This window comes from Wyeomyia smithii, chromosome 2 (assembly GCF_029784165.1).
Source record: "Wyeomyia smithii strain HCP4-BCI-WySm-NY-G18 chromosome 2, ASM2978416v1, whole genome shotgun sequence".
Classification (NCBI taxonomy): domain Eukaryota; kingdom Metazoa; phylum Arthropoda; class Insecta; order Diptera; family Culicidae; genus Wyeomyia; species Wyeomyia smithii.
Window position 1 is genome coordinate 110,394,342 of NC_073695.1, and position 27,529 is coordinate 110,421,870.

At 36.1% G+C, this 27,529-nt stretch overlaps 1 protein-coding gene across 1 annotated transcript in view; it reads left to right on the top strand.

Moving 5' to 3' along the window:
• The window catches only part of LOC129725282 (uncharacterized), a 67,810-nt gene that overhangs the window by 7,137 nt on the left and 33,144 nt on the right, over positions 1-27,529 (top strand). The window contains exon 2 of the mRNA XM_055680900.1: positions 17,573-17,912. Within this exon, the coding sequence (XP_055536875.1) occupies positions 17,573-17,912 (340 nt within the window). The remainder of the gene's footprint in view (positions 1-17,572; positions 17,913-27,529) is intronic.

Sequence of the window (27,529 nt, forward strand, 5' to 3'; positions counted from 1 at the left end):
CAATTCCCCTACAACTTTTATAGCATTTAAAAATAAAATATATCATATGACGATAGCACGTTTCAATTGATATATCATCGGTTTCGTGCAACACTGGTACAACCCAATAACCATAGTTTCGAGAAAAACGCATTTGAAAATTAATGAAGAAAAATTATTTTTCGATTTTCAAGAAAACTTTAAAGTTTAAGATTTCCAATCCTTATCAAACACTTCTAGGTCCATTATGCACATATTATGACCACGTTGTACAAGTTATAACCTTATTTTGACTAACTTTATAAAGAAATTTCGATTTGTGCAGCAAAGGCACTTCTACTCATGACTCTGGATTTTTTAAGAATTCTAAAACGTGGTTTTGTGGGATGAAACTTAACAATATTTGTCATCGTTTGCCATCAAAATCTCAAAAATGCCAAATTTTGAGTTGTGCTAGTGTTGCACGAAACCAACTATATGTTCCTTACAATTCTTATCTGTAATTAAAAAAACTTTTTTTCGTTTGTGTTGTCCATTGGACGACTAAGACCAATGTTGGTCCATGTCACCATAATTGAAACACTTGTGTTTGTGTGTATAGATTCTTTTTTCAATGAAACAAAGGATTGAATCTTAGCAAGTGAATTGAAGCTTCTAGTTTTTAAATTAATTACATTAAATAGGTGAAAAAAAGAGGTTCCTGGAACTCGTAATTAACCTTTCTCAGCAAGGAAAAACTATAAAAGTAAGTGAATGGCCGGTGCCGATGTTTTCTTGGCAAAATAAGTATGTTAAGTGATTTTGGTGCGGTGTTTCCATATTATGGTTCTTTAACTGGTAATATTCATACTGTAGTGTGCCCTTGTACAACACCATGAACTTGTGAAAAGTTGAAAGACGCATGCGATACTAGATGCCAGAGGCTGTGGTCTCTTACCAGGGTGAATGGCAACATCGCGACAAGAAACTTGCACGACAAGATTAATCAATGAGTAAATAATAAACATGATTTTCTGCTGGTGGTAATTCTGAGTTATAGCGATGCCATGCTGAATGTAAACGGTTCCATAGAATCTCTGTTCTGTGGTTAGAAGCAGACGTCTGTAGTGCATCTGATGTATTCATGCGGGTAAATGCATCGATGGTTTTGATTATTCATGCTCTGCGGTTGATGAAATTCATCTCACAAAGCGTTAAGGCATTGAATTCTTCATTTCCCTTTGTCTGCATTCTATTGTTTATCCTAGAAAAATTCATCATTTCAGTTCAAGTAAAAAAAACCAGAATGTAAATTGCATTTTAATGATCACTTTGTCGTTGTTGGTTGATTTTTACCCAGTAGATAGTACGAAGCATGAAGCATAATACAACATTTCCGTTGAACACTGTCTGCATTTGAGTATTTTCGTATCCCATTTCGTTTCATAACATAATTCATCATGAAAGAGTTACGCAGAATGTTATTAAACGAACCCGGAACCGGAAATCAACTTCACACGCCATCCAAGGTGATGACTTCTGGTTCGTCTGGTGTCGTTTCGAGGTCTCTGGGTATCCTCCCGATTCCGCAAATACCCATGTTGGATTGTATTCGGCCATTGTTGGTACTTTTTCGGAAATCGGAAGTCACCATTCTGGAATTTAAAATGATATCTGAGATCGCTTTAAGATCTCTGGGCATTTTTCCGGTGGACCAAAATATAGACTTGGTGGTCCAAAATATGTTTTTGGTACTTCGTAGAAATTTTGATATTTCTACAATAATTTTTAATAAATTGCATTGTTAGTCGATGTATGTTGAAATAGACACTTAGCTTTTGGCAATGGTATGATAGAGCAGGTAATTCTGTTGGAAAATCGTGTTTCTTTCTAAAAAATTGTGCAATTACTTCCTAAAGCTGGCCAAAATGCCCTCGTTACCCTAGTGCTGGTATTTCCCAAGACCTTCTATTCTCTTATCTTCTTTATCGACTTTATCATCGCCTCAAGGTATAACGTGCTATGGGTGTATGAAATTTCCGAAGGAACATACTTAAATGACGTAGCGATTTTTCCATGATTTTGAATCCCCCCTCTCCTTCATATGGTGTTAACCTTCATATGATGTTAACCTTCATATGATGTCAACTCTGCTCTAGATTAATGTCTTCTGCTTCGAAGGTGTTTATACAACTTTGTATGATCTTCAGGATATTCAAGAATGCCACAGATAACAGATTTTGACAGTTTTGCAACCAAAACTTTATGCAGTGTTTTAGTGCATTTTCAGTATACATATTTCCTGCAAAAAAATTATATTTAAAAATAAATGCTACGTCGATTTTAAATCAACCACGAACCCCCACCCCCATGAATGCTACGTCATTTAAGTATGGTACTTACGAGTTGTTCAGTCTGGAGAGTAGTTTTCGTACGGAGGAGCCTGAGAATAAACCCATACTTATGTCCTTTGATATCGAATGGCCTGATTCTGCTGAGATTCGAATCCACAACCACCCGCGGACCAAAGCGGATTCTGTAACCTTGCGGCTATGAAGCTCCCCTCTACTTACCAACTTGCAATATTTTGATTGTTATTTCCTCTATGATTGTGCGTATTGAACATACTTCATTTTATTATACCTCTCCAATACATTGATTCGTAGTTTTCTGTAATTCAAAATGTAGAAGTAAAATACAAAACATCTGTTGAATGCAAATTTGGACAATGAAGGTTGGTTTGATAATTTTCTCCATAGGACAAAATAATGATATATCATTATTCAGTTAATCATACACCATCAGCGCAATTGGTTACCTCATACGTAACAGTGATTAGGTGTACTCCGATAAAATTAATTATACAACTGATACGATTTTGTGAATCTGCAATCGATACATCATTTTACGATAATCATACCACGATCAATTGGATCCAATCTATGTGCGAAACTGATTATCTTAATTACGTTCGCATAAACTTTATTGACACACATATAAAAGTAAAAGTAAGAAAAATGTAGCTTCTCTCCTAACTTCCTTTCGCCGTTCCAAACCGGAACCGGAAATCGCTCATAGACGAATAAATGTGTTACGATAGTCTTTGTCGCATTATTACTATTTTCTGCCTCAAACTAGATTAGTTATATGTGTGAAACCGATTTATATTGATTGAATTTCTCGCCTATCGAAAGAAAAAGGTGGATACCGCTTCCTAACACCTTCGTTTTCGAAAGATCGATGCACTTTATCCGTTGCTTGTATAATCGGTGCGGCATATGTAAGCACTCGACTCTATTCGACCCATTTCTCCGACCGTTGCGCAGCCAGCACCAGTTGAGAGCCAGTTGTTCCTGGACCGGGAACAACAATCTCACAGAGTAGAGGCAGTGGCGTAAACCAACAGGCTTAAGAAAACGGTGAGATGGCGACGACGACTAGTCTGCGTTTATGATACGCTACAGCTTTCGAAAATAAAAATCTCAATTTTATATACATATATAGGTCACTGGAATAAGAAGGTATTATTGTATTGAAGGGAGAGAAAAAGATGAAACGTAAACAGAAATTTACAAGTCGAAAAAGAACGAAAGGCTTTTCAAGGTGAGAGGTTGGTTTTGTTTAATTTGAAAAGTGAATTAGAAGCAGCAGAAAGATATCGTACCGCAATCTTTAAAAAGCTTGACAATGTTATTTTGTTTATTATTATTTCATTGACGAAGGACAAATATAACTTCAAACATGTGACACGAACAGCGTTGCCACATGTACAAATCAATCTGGAATGGTACTTTTTGCTAGTTTTTTGCAAACAGTTCCTGTACAATATAGATTAGGAATTTTTATGTAAAAACACAGATAGTGACATGTTTTTTTCAGTGTCTGTCGAATGGAGCATTTGTATTATCTAATCCTTGAAGCTGCTGCGGTGTAGAATTTTAAAAGAGGAAGAGTTGGAACAGAAACTTATTGCAAAAAATACTGTTACAATGACTAGGAGTGCCCCTCGAATCTGAGGGCTCGGTGCCTTTCCCTCCCGTACCCCCATTAAACCCGGGCCTGATCAGCTATCAAACTAGAAGAGAAACTCCTCTTTTATTTCGTGCTACGACGTCGAAAGTATCATGGGTGATAACGATTTAAGTACTCTTAGGGCGGAATATTAGATATTGTTGCAGTGACAGTCGCAGAACCAATCAATAAAGGTAGTGGACAAAGTAATCTCCCCAAAGTTTAAAAAAAAAACGACTGGATAACACGTGCTAGCAAAGGTACGTGAGATTCCATGGTTTTTTCCTTTGATTGTGTTGTGAGGGCAGTAGGTTTGCTAGTTAGAGTTGGTCAGCTTCGGGGATTTGCGTGACGCCGCAAAGGGTGGATGTGTCTTAAGTGAGCCCAGCTTAAGATTGGGGGATCAAACGGTGCGCGGGGAGCCGGTAGACAACTATTGATAAGAGAGGAGGAGGAGAGGAGGGGCATAGAAAAGCGAGCCGGAATGAAGAGGGAATAATCAGATCTGTGGAGATATTTTCTTTCAACGGCTTGGGAAAAAAAAGATGAATCCCGTGTAATAAGATCATTAAGAGCCACATCATATTTCTATAACCTTATTTTTCAAATCACACTACGCTCTGTTACTGTTGATAAAGTATATGACAATTCGACATCTCAATTTTTTTGAAACTTATTTGCGTTCATAGATCTTCAAACACTTGAGAATAAACCCATACTTGAAGTTCTTTTTGCCAACGGATGACTTGGTTCTACCAAGATTCGAACCTATGACCATTCGCTTGTCAACGCGGACTCTGTAACCTTGCAGCTACGAAGCTCTTCTTGAATATTTTACTTTTATTTGATTTAATAAATAATTATTACTTGGAAACAATTGCAAACTGCTTATAACCATGATTCGCATTCTAGTGACGGTTCTTTAAAAAAAAATCAGTCTGAAAGATAACTGATTCATGCAAATGAAAGAAGCTCACACACTGTAGAGTCGATTAGTCTTTGCCATAATTTGATTAAACTGATTCTTCGGGGCTTGGCCAAGTAAATGCTACCGACTTGTAGCAAAGCATACAATGCGTAGCATGTATGCGCATCCACTGAGCCGTCTCATATGCTTTTGATGCATGATGAACGAACATCCATCGTCTACAATTGTATTACATACATAATCGGATCTAGATTAAAAATCAATTGAAGGGAAAGAACGCTTGCTATAAGCTGTGATTGATAAAAATATGCTTGTACTTTTAATATTACAACCTCAATATAGTACTGGTGTATTTAAAATACAAGCTTCAAACGAAATCCTCAATCGCCTGGCTTTTCTGGAAAGGTACTTTATTTTTCAACAAAAGACTTGCTCAATAAATAGGCGAGGAACTTTCATCAGCTCTAAACCGTAAACTACGAATCGTTTGTTTCTCGGGTTATACCCGTAGCGCTAATAAGAACTTTCCTCTGCGAGCTTGCATGCATATGAATAAATTATTGTAAATTGCAAAAATACTCTGTTATAACGGAATGGCTTCCAAGGAAAAGCCAAGATGATGCTGAAGGGAAACAAAATATAAATTACAATGAGTTTCGTTTTTTTTTGTTTCTTGCATCCCACTAGTACCCTTTCCCCACGATTGAGCAGCATCACGAAAACGTTGTCTTTTTTTCTAGGAGCTTGCTCCCACAGTCCGATCGCAGTACAGCAGGGGTTATTCCATGAGTTCATCGGCTCCAGTGGTGCTTCACACTGAATAGATTCAATGGTTGTCTGAGCATTAAACATTCTCTCACAATGACGTCGGTACATCATGCGCTACAGTATGTATGTACCTACCAGAAACAGGTCATCAAATTCCTTCTTGCAGCAATAGTCGCCCGTAAACATGTTTATGTAGAAAATGAAAAGCATACCGGCGGCTTCAACTGCAGCCACATGGTTAACAACTTAGTCTGTCCAAATGCTTACACTACGAAAACCGACACCCGACTTCCATAATTTCCGCCGGGTAAGCGATAACAAAACGTAACCCCATCCAACCGTACGATTACCCGCCTTCGAATGTCTCTCAATTGTCTCGCCATCTAAAGCGCTTTTTGTTTTCATTTCTACCGGTCCATCTCAGACAGACCAGCCGTGTGTTTTGTTTGGGTCATGGAGTGAAAAGCGCAAGCCTTAAAGTATAGCTTTATAGGACCCAGTCCAGTGTTTGGGGTTTTGCAATGATAGTGAAAACTTATCGGATACCATGGAACGGGGTAAAATTGATAAATTTTTATAACAATTTCCAACTAACTAGCTTCATGTACATTTTACCCGAAATAGTATAATTTTAAAACAAGTACTGGTATGTACTCCAGTAAACCTCTATTGCTATTGGTGAAATTTCTATCGTCTACTTCATGAAATAAATTCGATAATTCTAGAAGGTACTATGAGGTAAACTGGGGTAAACTTGATCACCATTGAAATCCATACATTCTTTTAACAATGTGCTGTTTTTTCGATATGCTAAAGATAAATGAATATTTCTATACTTAAAAATATCATTTACAGCTAGTTTGGAAACGAAAATAACGATATTTCAGGTTAAAATTTGTTTATTTTGGTTCACGAGCTGCCTGTTGCTATATTTGCTCTTATTTGATCGTCGTTAGACCGATTTCAATTCGGTTTGTTGCAGAAGCTCAAAAACTAACTCTGAAATTGAAATCTTTGTGGTTTCCTGCAAATTCATCAGTATTTCTTAAATGGTATGGAATGATCATTGTTTAAAATTCCTTTTTTTGAGCTTTTATCAATTTTTACTCACTTCTCCAAATTTAACGTAATTAACCCTTAACTAAGAAAACTTTAAGTAAATTCAATATTTTTTTTTTGTTTTTTTTGGAAACTTGTTTGATCAAATTTGATAGAGTTTTGACTGAGTTAGAAGAATTTTTCGAAAATATGAAAAATTGCACCGGGCATGCAAGGGCTAACTTTGACAGGTATGTAAAACATGCAAAAGTTGCGTATAAGGACATGTTAACATTGCCTAGTGTTGTAAGATCTTTTGATTAGTATTTCTATCACGAATTTTCAGGTAATTAATTTAACCCCACTGATCAATTTCACCCCATTTCACGGTATAAGTTTTGGGAAGCCAGCCCACAGATACAGATTAATCATTCTGTAACTTCAAATCTTGCAAAGAATAGATTTTTTTTTTTTTATTTTAAGTTGTTCTATACGTTAGAAACGAGATAAAAATAAATTTACACATAACACCGTGCGACGGTTCAGCATGAATAAGATATTCCGATTATGGTTATAAATGTGGGGAAAATCGATTTGGGAGGTGGTCAGTTGTTACTAGCTATATTTACATTTAGACTGACAATTTCTTAATAAAATTAAAGAATTTTGGGAAATAAAAATCGTTTATTCCGTGTCCCGAACTTACCTGCACGATTCAACAGCGAATTGTTAGATTTTGGTCAAATATTTGGCTAATTAGGAAGAATAAATTCTCTAAGGAATGAAACAGCCCAAAAAATCAAGATAAAAAAGAGAAAAATTAATTGTCTTAGAAGTGGCAAAAATCTCGGCAAAAAGTTCACAGTAAACCATTGTGACTCCGGTTTCTGGAAAACAACCTAAAATGACTAAATACCATCGAATACGGTGCTACTAAATACCTATCGAATGGTGCTCAGAGGCCAGAAATTGACTCCACATGCAATTTTGAATCCAGGATGACTATTTCCGGTTTCTGGAAAACAGCCTAAAATGATCGAATAGCACACAGTTCAACGTCAACCTTGCGGTCGTAGCTTTGCACACAACCCTTCTTATTTTTGACGTAGGACTACGTCTTTGTTTTCTATACCAGATTACAGTTTGTGAAATCAGAATTCAAACGATTATAACAAGCGAACGACTTAATGCATCTTAGTCATTTATGTGTCGGTGGATAGATAAAATATGTAACAATTGTTTGAAATAAAGTTTAACATTGTTGCTTTACTGCTTAATGGTAAAAAAAGGTGAAAAGTTCCAAGGTCAAGCTTTCCCATACATTTCCCTCGCTATTGGCTTGCTTCCCGAGCACGGATAATAATAACATGCACGGAATAAATTCCACTGCCTACATATTTTAACTCGACAAAGTGTTTTGTTCCGTTTGTCTTTCTCGAAACTGCGTGACCACGCCCTCATGGCAAAAATCTACGCTGAACTCGATACAAAAGACTGCGTGTAGAAAATTTAGCTTCAGTCTAGTTTGTCACACAATAGTGAGTGGAGTATAGCTTTTAGAGTACGCGACATTTTTTTTTTGTTCACACAAAGGGGGGGGGGTAGTTGAGACCGTTACGTAACTGTGATGTTTGCTCAAAATTAGAAATTTGGAGGGGTAGCAGATCTGTCCAGCGTTACGTAATTTTGAGGGAAGAGTCATATCGAACGTTACTTATCGTTAAAAAGGAGGGGGAGGGAGCCTGAAATCTAGGTTTTTAGCGTAACGTAATTTGTGTACGATGCCTAATATATACATCTAGTCCTACGTCACCATTTCATACAACCCCTAGGGCTGTATACCTTGTAGTATTTTGTTGTAATAACAAACATGAGATTTATACTTATAAACAACAAGAATCGATTTTAGGAATTGTTTGTTTTTGATGTAGAGAATCAACCAGAGGAAACTCTCTTAAATAGTCCTTTAGATGGCATTCCCGCTATGTGATTATTTGAGCTATTTGATTTCATTGTTCAGCATCCGACTACAGATTTGATTTCGATCCCGCAAAATTTTGGCCGCTTAATCGAACGAACGAGAAACTCATTATGAATGAGTTTCCGAATCGTGTGAACCATGATTGAATGTATTTGCAATCCTGAGGGCGAAAAACAAAAAAGCCAACGATTTGAATCTTATTATTTAAAACGAAATTCTTAGGACTCAACATATTGTATGAATAAATCAGTAGATTGTAATCACGAAGAAGCAATCAACATCAAACAATTGATCATTCTTCGAAACCGAAGATTTTGGTGGGTCGGGTCAACTAGTTCACATATAAAGGTACTAGGCGATTTTAAGTGCGATTTTATCCAAAGGCCCAAATCATTCGTTGATTGTGCTATGTGATCATTTTCCTGTATGGACTTCCTCACTGCGACCAGAAACGTTGATCTGTTGTGAGATATGCCTGAGTTTATGCCTTATCCCGCACTTCTGTTATTAGCAATACCACTATTCAGAAGTGGCATGCTTATAAAAAAAATTATATTTTTATCCGTGCTTGTGTGTAATGTGATTTTACACTTCCTTTCACACGCGATCTGCTCTACTTTACCGAGCTTCGTGCCTCCTGCCAAATATCGCCAATTATAATTCCCTTGAGAAGTTTCGTCGTGCGTTCTTCTGGTCAGTTTTATTATGTGTTTATTTATTTTTATTTTTTTTTTACTGTGTTTTATTTCTTTCATTTATTTTTTACGGTTTATGTCTAGAAAAACGGATATTAAATGTTCTGAAATATTTTTTCTGGAAATTTGATACGCGCATACTGTAAAAGAAGTTGAAACACAATCGTTTGTTGCACATAGAATTGAACATAACTCTTCAAAAATACATTAGCAAAAGTGAGCTTGGGCAGTAGAGGGTTTGGCTCGTAGCAATTTTGACATTGTTATTGCAATTTTAATAATTTCAATTGTGTTTGAATAAGATTTTTGAAAACTATCAAATGGTCTGAATGTAGCTAAACTAAAAACTAGGGGATGTGGAAATTGATAATCTATATTCATGAAAAAAAAAGTTCTCAGGAATAGAGTGCAAGTAGTAATCGAAATTTTGTTTTCTTTGTATTAAAGTTAATCAGAGTTATCGCTGACAAGCGTAGATTTTTGCCTTTCTCCTAGAAAGGTATAGCAATCACTTGCAAAACAGAAGTTAGAAAAGTGCTCCAAAGTGCCGAATGGCATATATCACTCGACTCAGCTCGACGAGCTGAGCATTTTCTGTATGCGTGTGTGTGTATGTGTGTGTGTGTGTATGTGCAGATTTTTATTCTCACTCACTTTTCACAGAAATGGTTGGACCGATTTTCATGAAATTATTTGCAAATGGAAGGTCTTGTTGTCCCATAAGACCCTATTAAATTTTATTATAATCGGATTTTTAGTTTAGAGGTTATGTATCAAAATGTAAAAATCATGAAACATCATTATCTCTAAAACCACACAACCGATTTGAACAAAATTGGTTTCAAATGAACGGGCTACCTGAAATACCATAAACTTTTGAATTTTATAAAGATTGGATTTGTGGTTCAAAAGTTATGAACAGGAACGTGTTCTGAAGACTGTTTAATCTCACTCATGTTTCTCAGAGATGGCTGGACCGATTTTCATACAATAAAAGTCAAATGGAAGGTCTAGTTGCCCCATAAGACCCTATTGATTTGTTTTGCAATCGGCCTATTACTTTGCCTGTTATGTTTAAAAATGTGAAATCCAGCTATTAAAAGGAACATATTCCGAAGACTACTTGAACTCGCTCACTTTTCTCAGAGATGGCTGATCCGATTTCCACAAAATTAGTGTCAAATAATGAGTCTAGCTGCCTCATAACACCCTATTGAATTTTACTGTAATTGGACTGTAACTTCGTCTGTAAAGTACCAAAATGTGAAAATCACGAAACTTCATTATCTCAGAAACTACACAACCGATTTGATCAATCGTATTATCAGATGAGCGGGCTAGTTAAGGGTTAACGATGAAGAATTCTGATTGAGCACGTGGTTTAAAATTTTGGCTGCCCTATAGGTTACGTTATAATTGAACTTAAGCCACCGTTATGTATTAAATTGTTGATAAAACAACGAAAGTCTATTATTTCTAAGATTACATGACTTATTTGAACATAACTAGTGTGATACGAACGAGTCATCTCTCAAACTTACAAATAACAAACTTCATAACAATTTGATATGTGGCTCAAAAGTGATGGAGAGAAAAGAAATTCAAAGGCTATTTAAAACTATACCTGCTTTGATTGATATATGTGGTCTCAACATAATTTAAATGAGGTTTTGTACTATTTGAACGTTCCAAATTCATTGATTCCTTGCGATGTGTTTAAAGTCTGCAAATGCACGACGAATCGGCCATAGGATATGATCAAAATCAAGAGACAAATCGTATCCATGTTGAGTATTATTTGGTCATTTTCGACTATTTCCTATAAGTTGCTATTCAGCGATTCAAAATGGTGCCTGAGGTCAATTATTAGCTCATTGCATCATTCTGGTTCCAGAGATACTCATATTGGATGGTATTTGGTTATTTTAGGCTATTTTTCACAAACCGGAAGTCGCCAGCTTGTATTTAAAAACGGTATTTAAGATATATTCTGGTCTCTGAGCGTCATTCTGGTTTAAGAAATACCCATATTTGGTCTAATTCGATCATTTTCCGCTGTTTCCCAGGAACCGGAAGTCACCAACCTAAAATCTAAAATGGGGTCTATGGTCGATTTCAGCTGCTGTGTATCATTCTAGATCCGGAGATACTCATGTTAGACGGGAATCGGCCATTTTTGACTGTTTTCCAGAAACCGGAAGTTGCCATCTTACAATCCAAAAGGTTGCCTGAGTTCGATTATGGAACAGATTTGTTACCACTAAAAACAATCACCTGCCAAATATGGTTCCATGGTTCCAACTTGTGCAGAAACATGTGCTTCCATAAGAGGGAGGGGCGTCGAACCATTATGGACATATTTATTACCCTTTAAAACATCCACATGCCGAATTCGGTTTCATTTGCTTGGTTTGTTCTTGAGTTGGTAGAAATGTATGTTTCATTTGTATTGAACATCTCCTTTCCAAAAGAGGGATGGGTCTCAAATTATTATAGGAACCTTTATCGGGACCAAAAACCCCTACATACAAATTTTCACGTCGATCGGTTCGGTAGTTTTCGAGCCTATATGGATCAAACAGACAGACAGACCGGACTACATTTTTATATGTATAGATTACAACATCAATATTTTAGAACCTAAAGAGTGAATATACATTTATTGGATTGAAGTGTTCATGTAAATCTATTTTTACAAATAAAAGTTTGAATGAGAAAGGCTGGGTCTGACCGCTAGGTGGATTAATTTAGGTTTTTTGTCTTGTCTTCTACAGTATATAATGAAATCGTTCGGTTCCGTCAATTATCACGAAAACATGATACCTAACATAAACCTTTTTACCGTTGAAAAGAAATAACCTCGGCCTCTGTCTGACCGTCTGACGTCTGAGTTGAAGATTGTCCACCCGTTGCTTTTATATAAACGTGTCGTAAATCGGAATAGGTGTCGTTCGGTCGATAAATATCGTGATTAACCTAATGACTACTCAATGTCTACCTTTTACCGAACCGCGTCTACTGAAATGCGTTTATTTTTAGGGTGATGATGATGATGGTCCCGCCACATATCTCTACAAAGGTTTGAGGTGGACGATTTATCTATAGATAATTAATGTAGTCACTTTTTAATCAGTTATACAAATTGATGCATAGAGCACACAAAACTAGTACAGAATTTTCATGACCTTCAGTCAGACCAACCACAACTACTTCATGATTTTCTCTAAGCATTCAAATAACAATTTCAATTTTATTACTAAAAGAAATTATTTATATCTGAAACCCGCGCGTGAGGCTCAAGCTTTTTTAGTCTTTTTCTATTTTTCTTTAAAGCTACAATATAAATGAAAAAAAAAATCCATCATCATCACAGTGACGAACACAGTAGTTTTGCTGTTATAAATTTAGAAAAGTCCAATTTAATAAAAACATATAAATAAAATATTACAACACAATCAGATCCGTTCGTATAAAACTTCGTCATTTACAAGCTTCAATGAAACAATCACTATATGAATAGAAACCAAAACAAATAGTTTATCTTAAATAAATCCGTTTGTTAAAACTTCGTCGTACTTCGGTACTCGGAAATGGTAATAGACAAATACTTAAAACACTTGGAGGCTTTGAGCTGTGGATGGTTTTCGCGCACGCCACTCGCAGAGATTCGCGGTGTTTGACTCATCGTATGCCTTCGTAATGAGTTAACTTCGCGCACAACATTGTTCAATTCTGTCACTTACCACGGTGACACAACCCTTCCTTTCCATCGCAGTCATGGAGATGCAGAGGTAAACTCGGTCTCCGACAACAACGACTGCTAAAACTCCTTCTTTACCATCTTTTTCCTCACCCTAACGACCGTAAGGACGTGGCCGATCTATACAAAGCAATTGTTGTACAATGTTGTACATTGAAGATGGTGAACTGATTCCAAGTTGCCATGTACGTGGTTCTCTGTGCAACTTCAATAGCACAGATCCATCACGGAGGAGCAACTACGGAATGTGTTGCTTTGTTTATCTTAAAATTTGAATCCATTGGACATTTTGGTAAAAATTTCATATTTCGAAATATTTATCTGTTTTCTACCTTTTAGTCTTCAACGAACCCATGTTCGCAAAATTACTCTTCAGTGAACAATTAAAATTGTTTCTAATTTAAAATTTAGCAATGATTTTAAATAAAACAATTAAAATATTAAATTGGAATGCTCGCTCATTGAAGGCCAATGAGAATGAGCTTTTTAATTTTTTAACAGTAAATAATGTGCATATTGCAATTATTACTGAAACATTTTTGAAACCTAACATAAAATAAAAATATGATCCCAATTACGTGGTTCATAGATATGATAGGATTCAGGGTTCCGGCGGTGGAGTTGCAATTGTTATTCATCGCCGAATCAAACATCGTGCTCTTCCCCATCTTGAGACGAAAGGTATTGAAACTTTGGGAATTGAAGTTCAAACTGAACTTGGGATTTTATTTATTGCCGCAGCATGTTTACCATTTCAATGCACACGCGAGCACAAAAATTATTTTAAAGGTGATTTACAAAAACTCACCAGAAATCGTTCGAAATTTTTTATAATCGGCGATTTTAACGCTAAACATCGTTCATGGAATAATTCTCAAAGTAATTCCAATGGCAAAATTTTATTCAATGATTGTTCTTCAGGATACTATTTTATTTTGTCTCCGAATAGTCCTACATGCTTTTCTTCTGTAAGAAACCCTTCAACAATTGATTTGGTGCTTACAGATCAAAGTCATGTATGTAGTGATTTGATCACACATGCTGACTTTGATTCTGACCATCTTCCAATAACTTTTTCTTTATCACATGAATCAGTTTTAAACCCTATGAGCTCTGTTTTCAATTATAACAAGGCTAATTGGGAAAGATACAAAACTCATATTGAGAGAAATTTCAATAATGAGCTTGATTTGCAAAACGAAGTGAATATTGATTCCGCTTTGGAAGCATTAAAATGTGCAATTGTTGATGCCAGGAATTATTCTGTTCCAAAGGCTCAAGTGAAATTTGATTCACCAATAATTGACGAAAATCTTCAACTTCTAATTCGTTTGAAAAATGTCCGCAGACGTCAATATCAACGTTCTCGTGACCCTGTTTTTAAAACTATTTATAAAGATTTACATAAAGAGATTAAACATAAATTTACTCTTCTGAGAAATCAAAATTTTGAGACTAAAGTTGTAAAATTGAAACCATATTCAAAACCTTTTTGGAAGCTGTCGAAGATTCTTAAGAAACCTTCAGAGCCTATTCCAGTTTTAAAAGATGGTGAACGTTTTCTTGTATCCAATGAACAAAAGGCTCAAAGACTTGCTCAGCAGTTTGAGAGTGTTCATAACTCAAATTTGAATTTTGTGAGTCCAATTGAAAATGAAGGCACACGTCAATTTGATTTAATTTCTTCCCAGAATTTTCTACCTGCAGAAATAATTGAAACTAACTTGAATGAGATTAAATCAATTATTGAAAATTTCAAAAATATGAAAGCACCTGGTGACGATGGAATCTTTAATATACTAATCAAACATCTCCCTAAGAGCACAATGGAATTTTTAGTGAAAATTTTCAATTGCTGCTTCAAAATTGCATATTTTCCCAAATAATAGAAAAATGCAAAAATTACTACAGTTTTAAAACCGGATAAGAACCCAGCTGAAGTTTCAAGTTATCGACCAATCAGTTTGCTTTCTTCAATAAGTAAACTGTTTGAGAGAATTATTCCTAACAGAATGATGTCACACATCAACGAAAATTCAATTTTTGCAAATGAACAGTTTGGATTTCGCCATGGGCATTCCACAACTCATCAATTGCTCAGAGTTACTAATATGATACGAGCTAACAAATCTGAAGGTTATTCCACTGGAGCTGCTCTTTTAGACATAGAAAAAGCATTCGACAGTGTTTGGCATAAAGGTTTGATTGCGAAATTGCAAACTTTTAATTTTCCAATTTTCCTAATCAAAATTTTAAAAAATTATCTTACTGATCGAACTCTGCAGGTTGTCTATCAGAATTCAAAATCCGATAGATTTCCTGTCAGAGCAGGTGTACCTCAAGGTTCAGTCTTGGGTCCTTCCTGATTTGCCTCCAGGATGCACAAAGTCATTGTTCTGCGATGACACAAGCACTTCCGTAAAAGGAAAAAGTCTTCGTGTCATATGCAGTCGATTGCAGAAAAGTTTAGATATTTTTTCTTCTTATTTGCAAAAGTGGAAAATCTCTCCCAATGCTTCTAAAACTCAAATGATAATTTTTCCGCATAAGCCTAGGGCTTCTTTCCTCAACCCAAACAATAATCACGTTGTCAAGATGAATGGGGTTATTTTAAGTTGGTCCGACAAGGTTAAGTACTTGGGACTAATTTATGATAAAAAACTTATTTTCAAAGAGCATATTGAGAGTATACAAGCCAAGTGCATCAAATATACGAGATGTTTATATCCTCTCTTTAACAGGAATTCTAAACTTTGTTTAAAGAACAAACTTTTGATTTTTAAACAAATTTTTAGACCAGCAATGCTTAATGCTGTACCGATCTGGTCAAGTTGCTGTTCAACAAGGAAGAAAACGCTCCAAAGGATTCAGAATAAAATTCTGAAAATGATTTTGAAGCGTCCTCCTTGGTTTGGTACACTCGAATGACATAGACTTACTGGTGTTGAACCATTAGAAGCTATGTCAAATAAAATTATTAACAATTTTCGACAAAAATCGTTGCAATCCTCAATTGCTACGATAAGCTCTCTTTATAGCCAATAAGTTAGCAATTAAGTTAGTTGTAAGTTTACTTCCCCTTTTCTGACAAGTAGGTTTAAATCCCTACGAATGATAAGTTCTAATCGCGAAAGCAAACAAATCCTAACAATTAAAATTACAAATTTCTAACAGTGTTGAGAAGTCACCATTTGTGATTGGACACACATACTCATTATTTACTAATATTTATCATAAATACTTAAGCTACTAACAAATCTCCCCTATAAAAAAAAAACTCTTCAGTGAACATATCATATTCAGATAAAATATCATTTCATTCAAATGAGATTTTTTATACCGCAAACGTGTACAAAGCTTCATTTAAATTGAAGATGGTCGAGTGTGACTGATATGTCCCTTGGTATGAAATTGTTTGTATGTAACCTGAAATTTGAAAGATGAATTGAATCACAGTGCAAAAATGTTATAGTGCTTTCAAGAGTACAAAATAGGCCTTTGAATAATTCCATGATCGACTGAGTCGATAAAAAAGCGAATGATAGCAGTGAGATGATCGAAAGTCTTTTTACTTGCATCGTATAAAGTAGATAGATATGTATATCAATTTATTGACGCCTCAATATTTCGTTCAGACCTTGAAGTAAAGAATAAAAATATTATGGTATAATATACTTTCCACACATTATCATCTCATACAGCCTTTCTTATCTGTCCGATCTCTACAATTACCTCCAATTCCTCCTCATTCACCTACATCCACTTCCATTGTTCTTTGGAAAGGTGTGCGCCGGAAAATCTCCCTATCACGCGATACAAAACTTGATTCAGTCACACAGATTGGCTTGCGAGTTCACAAGCGGGTCTGATGTACCGGAGCGAAATCATTTACACCAACCCGCGCCTTTTTTTTTCTCTGACATTTTCACTGTGTCGTTTTATCAAAAACTTGGCAGAGAAACGTCCAAAGTAGGTCACCGCGGTGGCACTGCATTTCATTACCCCTTTCATATCCGATCGCATCGGTTGGCAATCAGATTCCGAAACGATGCTAGCGCGCCGGCTTGATCAGATTGAATAGTCATAGTATTAGTCAAAGGCTACAGCATAGTACAACCGGTGGATCAATATTCAAATTTTGCTTATCTTGTTAACCCAGTTTAAAAGAACCGTTCTCTCCACGCATTATTCAGTTTTTATTCGAATGTAGGTAGCATGTCTTCCATCTAGACGTCTTATATTGTTCTTTCTAAGTTTTCGCTAGTGCTTACAAATCAATTGAAATCCGGTTTGTGAAGAGTCTTTTGATTTGAGACTCAGTTGCAAAAAAATCTGTCGGAATGGCGCCGATTGCAGATTTCTATGAGCTGTAACCTAATTAGCTAATCACACTCTGGGCTATTTATCTTTACTAGTTTTTTTACTTCTCGCAGGTACTCGCGATACTATTCACCTGTATGCAAATCGCTCGAGCGGCACAAGCGCTTTGGCCGAATCTATCCGCAGAGAAGTGCTCCAGCAGTGGGAACTTGAAATACATTTCCGGTAACGCATTGACGGACAGTCCGAATTGTATAGGTCCTAACGATGCTCCTTATCCAACCAATGTGGTAGCCCGAACATTTTCCAGCTGGAATCCAAGTGGGTCTTCCAGACGAGGTAGAATGAGTCAACTTCCCACGGTGGATCCGAAGCTAATGCAGCGAACATTGCTGCAAGTGTATGGGGATGCCAATGGAGAGCAATTGCAGGAAGATGTGCGCACAAGATACAGTAAGTATTTTCCTAACATATAATAAATAGCATCAATGTGGTTCAAGTTCAACTTTTTTTTACTAATCTCTCTTATTCATTACCTTCATTCGTTTTTGTTTTGTCCACTCATAACAAGATTAGGTTAAAAGTGTCCGTCAAGCTCATCAATGTATGAAGAATACGTTATTTTTCCTTATTAAATATTTATTCGAAATGATGAGAAATGATGTATGAACATTTTCGAATGTTTTGGTAATGATTTTAACTTATACAGTTTATTTCTGATATAAGTGTTAAAGCCATTAATCTAAATTTTGATCTGATATATAACGTGACTTGTTCTGTCCAAAACCACAAGAAAAAAAAATATAACAATCGTGCAATACAAAGAGAAACTTCTGTTGAATTCATAGTGCGAACATCACCTGCCAGAAGGGGCGGTTTCCACACAATTCCGTTATGATTATTTTTCTCATACCAACTTCGATTGACTCAACTTCGCTCAAAAAGCTGAGCCTATTGAGGAACTTCACTCTGTTATAATAACGAACACTTGGCACTGTGCAACTGGGTACTGAATGGGTGTGAGTTCAAGATAAATAATTATCAATCACAGCTCTTCATGGTGATCCCGTTTCCAGAGACTGCTCAATCGTGTCAATAATTATGAAGTATTTAACCGTGGAAGATTTTTATCGACCGGTACACATAGCAATGATTAATTGGTGTTTATTGGTTTTAGCAGATGGTCCCATGAAACGGCTGAGTATACGGCAAATCTATTATTTTGGCGAGTTTACTCAACACCCGCACAACGAAGCAGTGTCAAATAATGCTCAGGGGGGTAATTGTTTTAAAAAGTTGGCTCCTCATAATGGCAAAATGAAATCGTCTGCTTTCTTGAAGCATTTTCTCCGTGCGGAAAAATTAGCAAGTTCAATTAACACTTTCGGAATTTCAATGCCCAATAAACACTAGGTGGTGTATCATTATCTTCGACCAATAAGGATAATTTTAGTATTGAGTTGTTATGAAATTAGGTTAAATTTGTTATAAAATTAAAATATAGACACACACACATTTTGATTCAGAGGATGTATTTACACACATACATATATATTCATTATTTTACTGCTTATATTTCAATAATTTTTTAAAAGACTTTTAGGCAAAAAGGGGTCTGCTTTCCTATTTTTACTTTTCAAACGAATTGCTGGTTGCATTTTTTACTGTGAAATGAGATGATGAACACGACGGCGCGAAAGTAGAAAAAGCTCGTCAGCATGAGACAGCAACGGACAGTTTTTTTTTTCAAGTGTTAGATCACGATTTATTCTGTTCGGTATGTTACTGTCTACACAAACACTAACGAGTGACAACTAAAAGTATGGAATTTTTTTCTACTGTTATCAAAAAAGGTGGATAAACTTAAAGAAAAACTTATTTATTTTTCATGAAGATACATTCATTATGAACAAAAAAAAAATATGATCATTTGAAAAAGGTCCGTTATCGGTCTTCCGACGGAGCTTTTTTATGATACAGCCTTCACGTCAACTTTCCGATTGATTGATTGATTCTACCAATCAACTGTTTGCAGTTCATTGATTTTCAGCTATTTTTGCACCGAAGAAATTTTAAATCCCAAAGAAATCTTCGATTGGACGACACTGAGGTAGATTCGTTGGGTTGCGTATTTGGGGTACAATTAGAGTCGAGTGCTTGTTCAGGAACGTTTGTGTTTTTTTGACGTAATGTGATGATATTTTAGCTGGCCAAAACATAAACCTTTCATCGGTATCGTGTTTTTGGAATAAAGCACATTTAAATTTTGTTCAAATATTCCCAGAACGTTCAAATATTGCCAGAAATATTCATCTTGATTGATAGCCAAACCACTAGACTTAGGGTAGAGGCACCGGTTTTGGCCATAGTATGTTATGTATGAGAGATATTTGTCCTTCTTCCTTCGAAAAATATGTAATTGAATAATTTCAACGGGGAAATCGGATGAAATCGTCTATATTCTGCACTAACAATGAGTTTAAATAATCAAATTATGTTGTATTGTTTACATATTTTCCAATCAAAAAAACTTCTCTAGGTTCCTGTTTTGGTCAAAGCATTTCTAAATTGGCCACTTGGGTCTCCTATTGTGGCCGATTCGCGAAAAAGTTGAAGTCACACGAATTTATTTTATATTTTGACTTTATCATATAGACATATTTTAACAGCAGAAAATCCTCGTTTTTGAAATAACCAAAGGGCCAGTGTATATAATAATCAAACTCAATAATGATATTTTATTCACACATAGCTAGCAGGGCAAAGTACTCCAAGTAAGAATTTGTTTAAACTTAATAGGATGTTTAATAACACTGACATCACATCATTGACCAATATTAATTTTTCGGCTGTCATTGATCTACATTAAAAAGCTTCCGCTCTTTCCTTTTTCACATAGAAACTTTTTCGTATTATTGCCTAACATAAACTTCGGTAACTCGAATGCCATTTATTATAGTCAAGTTAAGGTTGAGAATCCGAAGCGTAGGTCCGTTATCGGTCTTCCGACGGAGCTTTTTTATGATACAGCCTTCACGTCAACTTTCCGATTGATTGATTGATTCTACCAATCAACTGTTTGCAGTTCATTGATTTTCAGCTATTTTTGCACCGAAGAAATTTAAAATCCCAAAGAAATCTTCGATTGAACGACACTGAGGTAGATTCGTTGGGTTGCGTATTTGGGGTACAATTAGAGTCGAGTGCTTGTTCAGGAAAGTTTGTGTTTTTTTGACGTAATGTGATGATATTTTAGCTGGCCAAAACATAAACCTTTCATCGGTATAGTGTTTTTGGAATAAAGTACATTTAAATTTTGTTCAAATATTCCCAGAACGTTCAAATATTGCCAGAAATATTCATCTTAATTGATAGCCAAACCACTAGACTTAGGGTAGAGGCACCGGTTTTGGCCATAGTATGTTATGTATGAGAGATATTTGTCCTTCTTCCTTCGAAAAATATGTAATTGAATAATTTCAACGGGGAAATCGGATGAAATCGTCTATATTCTGCACTAACAATGAGTTTAAATAATCAAATTATGTTGTATTGTTTACATATTTTCCAATCAAAAAAACTTCTCTAGGTTCCTGTTTTGGTCAAAGCATTTCTAAATTGGCCACTTGGGTCTCCTATTGTGGCCGATTCGCGAAAAAGTTGAAGTCACACGAATTTATTTTATATTTTGACTTTATCACATAGACATATTTTAACAGCAGAAAATCCTCGTTTTTGAAATAACCAAAGGGCCAGTGTATATAATAATCAAACTCAATAATAATATTTTATTCACACATAGCTAGCAGGGCAAAGTACTCCAAGTAAGAATTTGTTGAAACTTAATAGGATATTTAATAACACTGACATCACATCATTGACCAATATTAATTTTTCGGCTGTCATTGATCTACATTAAAAAGCTTCCGCTCTTTCCTTTTTCACATAGAAACTTTTTCGTATTATTGCCTAACATAAACTTCGGTAACTCGAATGCCATTTATTATAGTCAAGTTAAGGTTGAGAATCCGAAGCGTTAGTTTTGGTAAATACAAATGAAGTTATAGATTTGTGAATAATCTGAACAAACGAAGACTTTCTAACCCCAAACCAGTTTTGTAGTTTCACATATCTCATGCGATTAAAATACCAGCCCGAAAAACTCCACACATTTTATGTTTTGCATAAACATCAATACGTTACCATGGTTTTGTTTACATATGGCCAATATCAGGATTATGAATCATGGAATTGCATTAATATGTGGCCAAGAATGGATCAATGAACGTTTCTGGAAGCTGTAGGTAATTTTGATATTGCAGAGAAAAATCACACCAAAATGTCTATATTTTTATCCATGTGCTGTAGTAAGTTGTGCCTGATGCTGGTAACAATATTTGTTATAGAAATGGGCAAATTTAAACAAAGTTATGCTCTATGAAAAATAGCTTGCAAACTACCTCAACGTTAGGCTGTATAGTGAACTGGAGAAAGCATAGTTAGTTCCTTTATTAAAACTAAAATACGCATATTTATCTGCTCAAGTTTGTAATAGTTTTGTTGAATAGTATCGGCAGGTTCAATAGAAGACTTCGAATTAGGAGTAATTTAAGATACTTTTTCACAATTATCAATTTTATTCTATCATGGCCAAAACTGGTGCTATGGCCAAAACCGGTGCTTCTACCCTACTCAATATTTGGACAAATAAGAAAAATTATTTTTTTGTCCCGGTCTTCCACTACCTTCGTGGTAAATTATTGTTGAGGTTTGCAGGAAGTTATACACAGTCGAAACCGGAAGATTTTCGTTTTCAAAATAGTTTACCATGAATTTTTTGCCAAAGTTGTTGTGCAGTTTATAGCGAACTGTTCAATGCGCTTGCAGAATGCTCCTTGTTTCGACGCCATTTGGATAGAACTCGGCACGAAAACAAAAAATACTAGCATAAAGAGGCGAGAGAGACAGAGCTTACATACACACACTCATTTTTCTTAACGCGTTGTTGTTGTGGAGTAAGAGAGCCTAAAAAAATTGCAAATCTTTAGTTGCCACCCGTTATGAAAACATACTTGTAGCCTACGCAGTCTTCTCACGCTATCATCTCACCTTAAATTACCTCATCGAACGAAAATTATTACTGACAGTTGCCTAAATGATAAGGATTTGCGAGGAGAAGTGGTAAGTGGCGTTCCATTAATGATGTCACGCGAAATTTGAAAAAAATTGGTCCCAACATAGTTTGTGGCAAGATTTGTTCACGTTGTAATGAGTTCAACACGAACATTGAAGGAAACCGTTGACGTCCTTAGACGTCTCAATCAAGCCATGGGATGTTTATGACAGAGAGATTGGAGGGGGCCATTAGAGGATTTATCTGTTTGACACTGCTTCGAAGTGGCGAACGACAGTTTTTGAAAATAAAAATAATACATTTTTATCACTTATAACCTTCAGTAACTAGTAAAAAAATTGCTCATTTGTACATTTTACCATCTGAAGCAGATACTAGTTTTCACATGTACTGCAAACCAGTTTTGATCATATTCGTGGATTGAGCTCGGATCTATCTCCTGCGCATCAGGATCATATTTTGCCAAACGTAGTTTGACCATCGATTACCAAATCGCTCCAGACTTCTAACAGTATTTCACCAGCGTATTAGAAATTTTGTCTCTTCAAATTTGCGTCCGTTGTTCGAAGCTGTGAATCTAAATGGGATACAAAATTATCGTGCTGTATGACCAATTCGGAAAGTTCCCTGCTTAAAGGGGTCATACGTCGCTCCACTCTGTTGAAAGCACCCCTTCCCCGTGCATTTGTTGTAACAAACATCGCGTCTAAATTATACTTCTTGAAATGATGTATCGCAATTTCAATGACCTTGCGGTACTGAGGGTTCTCGTCCGGTCCACCATCGACCGTAAAAACTAGAACCGGTTGACTAATCCATCAAATTTTAGAATACTGACGAATACTTCCGGAGTAAGCGATCGCTTGAAATTCAAGACATCTGAAAATGCTGTTGAAAATGAATGTTTGCATGAACGAATAGGTACGTTAGTTGGTCCAGAGTATCCTGTTGCCTCCGGTTTACCATGCCCGTTCGGTTTGATCTCTATACCAGCGTAAACTGATGGGATAAGTTTATGCTCATTCGCGACGATCCAGTCATGGTCAGCAAGCTTGATTCGGTACTCAACATGCATGAGAATTGGGGACTGCTTGTTGGCAGCCATGAGTCTAATTGCCACACGCGCCTTGTCGTCCTGACTGATGATTCACACTTCATTGGGTCCAAGTATAGATGAAAATTCTTCCAATGCCCTTATGGTCGCTTTACAAAATAGACCATCGCAATGGTCTTTATGATGGGCAGGCTCGAACGCCGCAGCTTCACTGGCACCGTGTTGGAAGGACGTCATGACATGAATCAACGTGTTTTGATATCAACCGCAGTGTATGATGCTGATGATGTGAGGTATGAGGTATGATGCTGATCTTTTGATGGCGTATCCTCTTCCTTGAAGTGCAGAAGTTAACTCATCCAAAGTTTTGAGACTCCTCATCCTCCTATCGCGTCGTTTTTCTTGAGCCCCAGAACCGTGCAGTGCAAGGTCACATATGATTTTTAAGAAGCTCTGGTTGCGGCTCTTCGAGGCGGGGGCGGCCCGCAGAATTTCGGGTTGAAAGATAGTTTTCTGAAATGTTGAAACTTTATTGTTTCGAGTGTACGGCCTAATGTAGCTAATATATTATTCAGAAATATCCTCAATTTATTTGAAAAGTTTTTCGCATTGTGATGCTAGGACTGGATTCATGGCTGGTTTTTTAGAAGCATCCAAAGATTTTCCCCAGCCTGAAGAAGTTTTTCTTTTTTATTTTTTTTCTTTGATTCTGTTGTAAACTTTTTCTTCCAAGACGGCGACGTTTTTACCTTTTCATTGATTTAAAAAGCGACTGCATTCAACTGGCGCTTTTGCTTTAATCAGGAAATGTTTTTAAGTACGTAGATTGAGTTGAAAAGATCACTTCGATTCATGATTACAAATTTCACTTTTCGCAAACAAATAACAAAGGTGTCGTTGTTTGATAGAGACTGAGAAAAGGAATGCACTTGCGCTGCCATTCATAAACAAACATGCACGGTAAAGTAAAACTAATGAACATTGTGCTTTTCAACCTTAAATAAGAAATTATTCTTTCAACTCAAACAAATCTTAAGGTGAAACAGTGTTAAGGCCACAAATGGCCGACTTCGAGTCATCACATCAGACTTTCAAAAGCACATGGCTCGGAAATAGTTTTTTTTAATGCGATTCCTGTGAAAAAGCATTTTCATGTTTGCTTCGCCACAGTAAACATAAAATAGCGTTTTCACAGGTGACGCATAGCTATTTCTAGGGGTTGTTATTTCCAAAATCAGTAAAGCAACACTCGGTGTGGTTATGGTGTATGTTGCCAAGCTAGCTTTAGCAACCTTAATTTAGCCACTCGTGTGCTTGCTCTAAGAGGTACCTCCGTGGCATGGCTGTGTCTTTCTTTTAGTTGAAATGTGATGTCAAACTCAAGCGGACCCCTCCCTCCCCATATGTCACAAAATGTCACAATAATCTAGAAATAATGTATTTATAATCACGAAATAATTTTTTGGCGCTTGATTCGGTTTGGCTGCACGCCAACTATTTGGTTTTGCAGCTTGTAAACAGAACAAGTAAGACATGAGGATATCCCAAGTTACAATATATATTTCCGATGCACATAAAAATGTTTGGATTGCTTGTCTTTTGAAAGCGGGCATAAATTTTGTTACTCCCTCAAACTATGGCAAAACAGCCAGAAATCCCTCATAAGATCAAGGAGGTTCTGGTCAAAGGAGGTCAATTCAATTGGTTGGTTGGTTGAATTCTTATGCATTTTCAAGTTCCTAATTGATAATTTTGAAAGCCACGGTCAGATTATACGTGTTATGCGAGCTTGTAATTTCCAACCGGCTATGATATTACTATTAAATTAACAATCTATTTAGAAAATAATAAAATATTTGAATTTTCATTAAGTTTGCGATTTGCCTGATTATGGTTCACACTTACTTCTAAGCTGCTAGAATGATTAGTAGCATTGAAAAGCGTCAGCGTATATTAACAAATGGCTATTATTTTGACGGAGCCAATCACAATCTATTCGCCATATTTGCCTCGTTTTCTTAGTCTTTTATAAGATGCCTTCGAAATAAAAACTAAATATGCTAGACTAACAAGATTTATTAAGTACCGCGATAGCTTCTTTATTAATACCATACATCTATTGTCCTAACGATGCCATTAGTAACGCGTTTGAATAGTTCACACTAAAAACTGAGCTTGAAATAAAATCTTGCCCAAAAAATTTTTTTCAAATATGTTAAATCAAAGTTAAAATCTGAAAATTTTCCTTCGAAAATGCAACTACATGACAAAGTTGAAGAGAACCCGGCAGACATCTCCGATCTATTTGCTGATTTTTTTCAACAAAATTATACAACTTTCTCAGAATCTGTTCGTGACTATACATTCTTCACCAACTTTCCTGAGCTTCCCAACTATTTCAATATTGAACATGTCAGCGCACGCGCAATTGAAGATACTTTAAAAGCTTTGGATGCGTCTAAAGGTCCGGGACCAGACGGAATTCCGCCAGCATTTATGAAACATTTAGCTAAAGAACTAACTTCCCCACTGTTCTTTATTTTTAATTTGTCGCTGAAATCCGGTTGCTTCCCGAAATTCTGGAAAACTCATATCTAGTGCCTGTGTTCAAATCTGGTAAAAAATCTGACATTAGCAACTATCGAGGCATAGCCATTCTTTCTTGTATACCTAAAGGGCGTTCAACCACAACTAACTTACTCGAGTTTATTAATTTCTCTTTGAACGCAATGGATAAAGGAAATTATGTTGAAACCTTATATACTGACTGCAGCAAAGCTTTCGATCGCATTGATATACCCCTGCTTCTTTTCAAGTTACGAAAAATTGGAATTCATTCACAATTACTCAAATGGATTGAATCGTATCTGACAGATCGTCAACAAACAGTCAAATTTAAAGGTAGACTTTCGAAACCTATTCAGGTAAACTCAGGAGTTCCTCAAGGCTCTCACTTGGGCCCTCTACTATTTATATTGTTTGTAAACGTCATTTCCTTTATTCTAAAACATGTAAAAACTCTTATTTATGCCGACGACATAAAACTTTTCATTGAAATTAAAACGATGATGATGTAAACTTTTTCCGTAACGAGATAAAATATTTTTAAATTTGGTGTAAAAAAAGCCTTCTTCAGCTAAACGTAAAAAAATGTAGTTCTATGGCTTTTGGCAGAAAAAGAAACATACCAAGCATTATTATTTCCGTAGGAGATCAGGTAGTAGAGAAATGTGAGCGAGTCAGGGACTTGGGAGTCATACTCGACTCAAAATTAACATTCACTGATCATTACAATACAATTATCAATAAGGCTAGTAACATGCTCAGTTTTATAAAACGTTTCTGCTATAACTTCCAAGATCCATACACAATAAAAACACTTTATAATTCCTATGTCAGGTCACTTTTAGAATACTGTAGCATTGTATGGTCTCCGTTTTCTGCAACACATGTAGACAGAATAGAATCAGTGCAAAAGAGATGTTTCTTTATATCAGATACTTCTTATTCTTTTATTCTTTTCTATAATATAAAATAGTTTTAAAAGATTTTTATGGGCGCTATTTCAAGATAAAATCATCTTAAAGATACTTACTTGCTTCAAAAGCCTAGAGCCGTGGTGGCTCGCGCCGTATCAAGAATTTTCCTCTACTCTTCTCGGTTCTAGGCTACTTATCGCCAATTTCCTAGGCGTCTCGACACTCGCAGATCCGGTTCAATCTGGTCAAGCCACCTAGCACGTAAGGTGTTTCTGGTGCCGGTGGGATCCTTGAAGTGAACAGATTTTGCCGCGCTGATGTCCGGCATCCTCGGCCCGTCGTAGCCTCCCAGCCTTCGTCAGGTGGTCTTTTAAAGTAGCGCCTGCAACTCGTGATTCATACG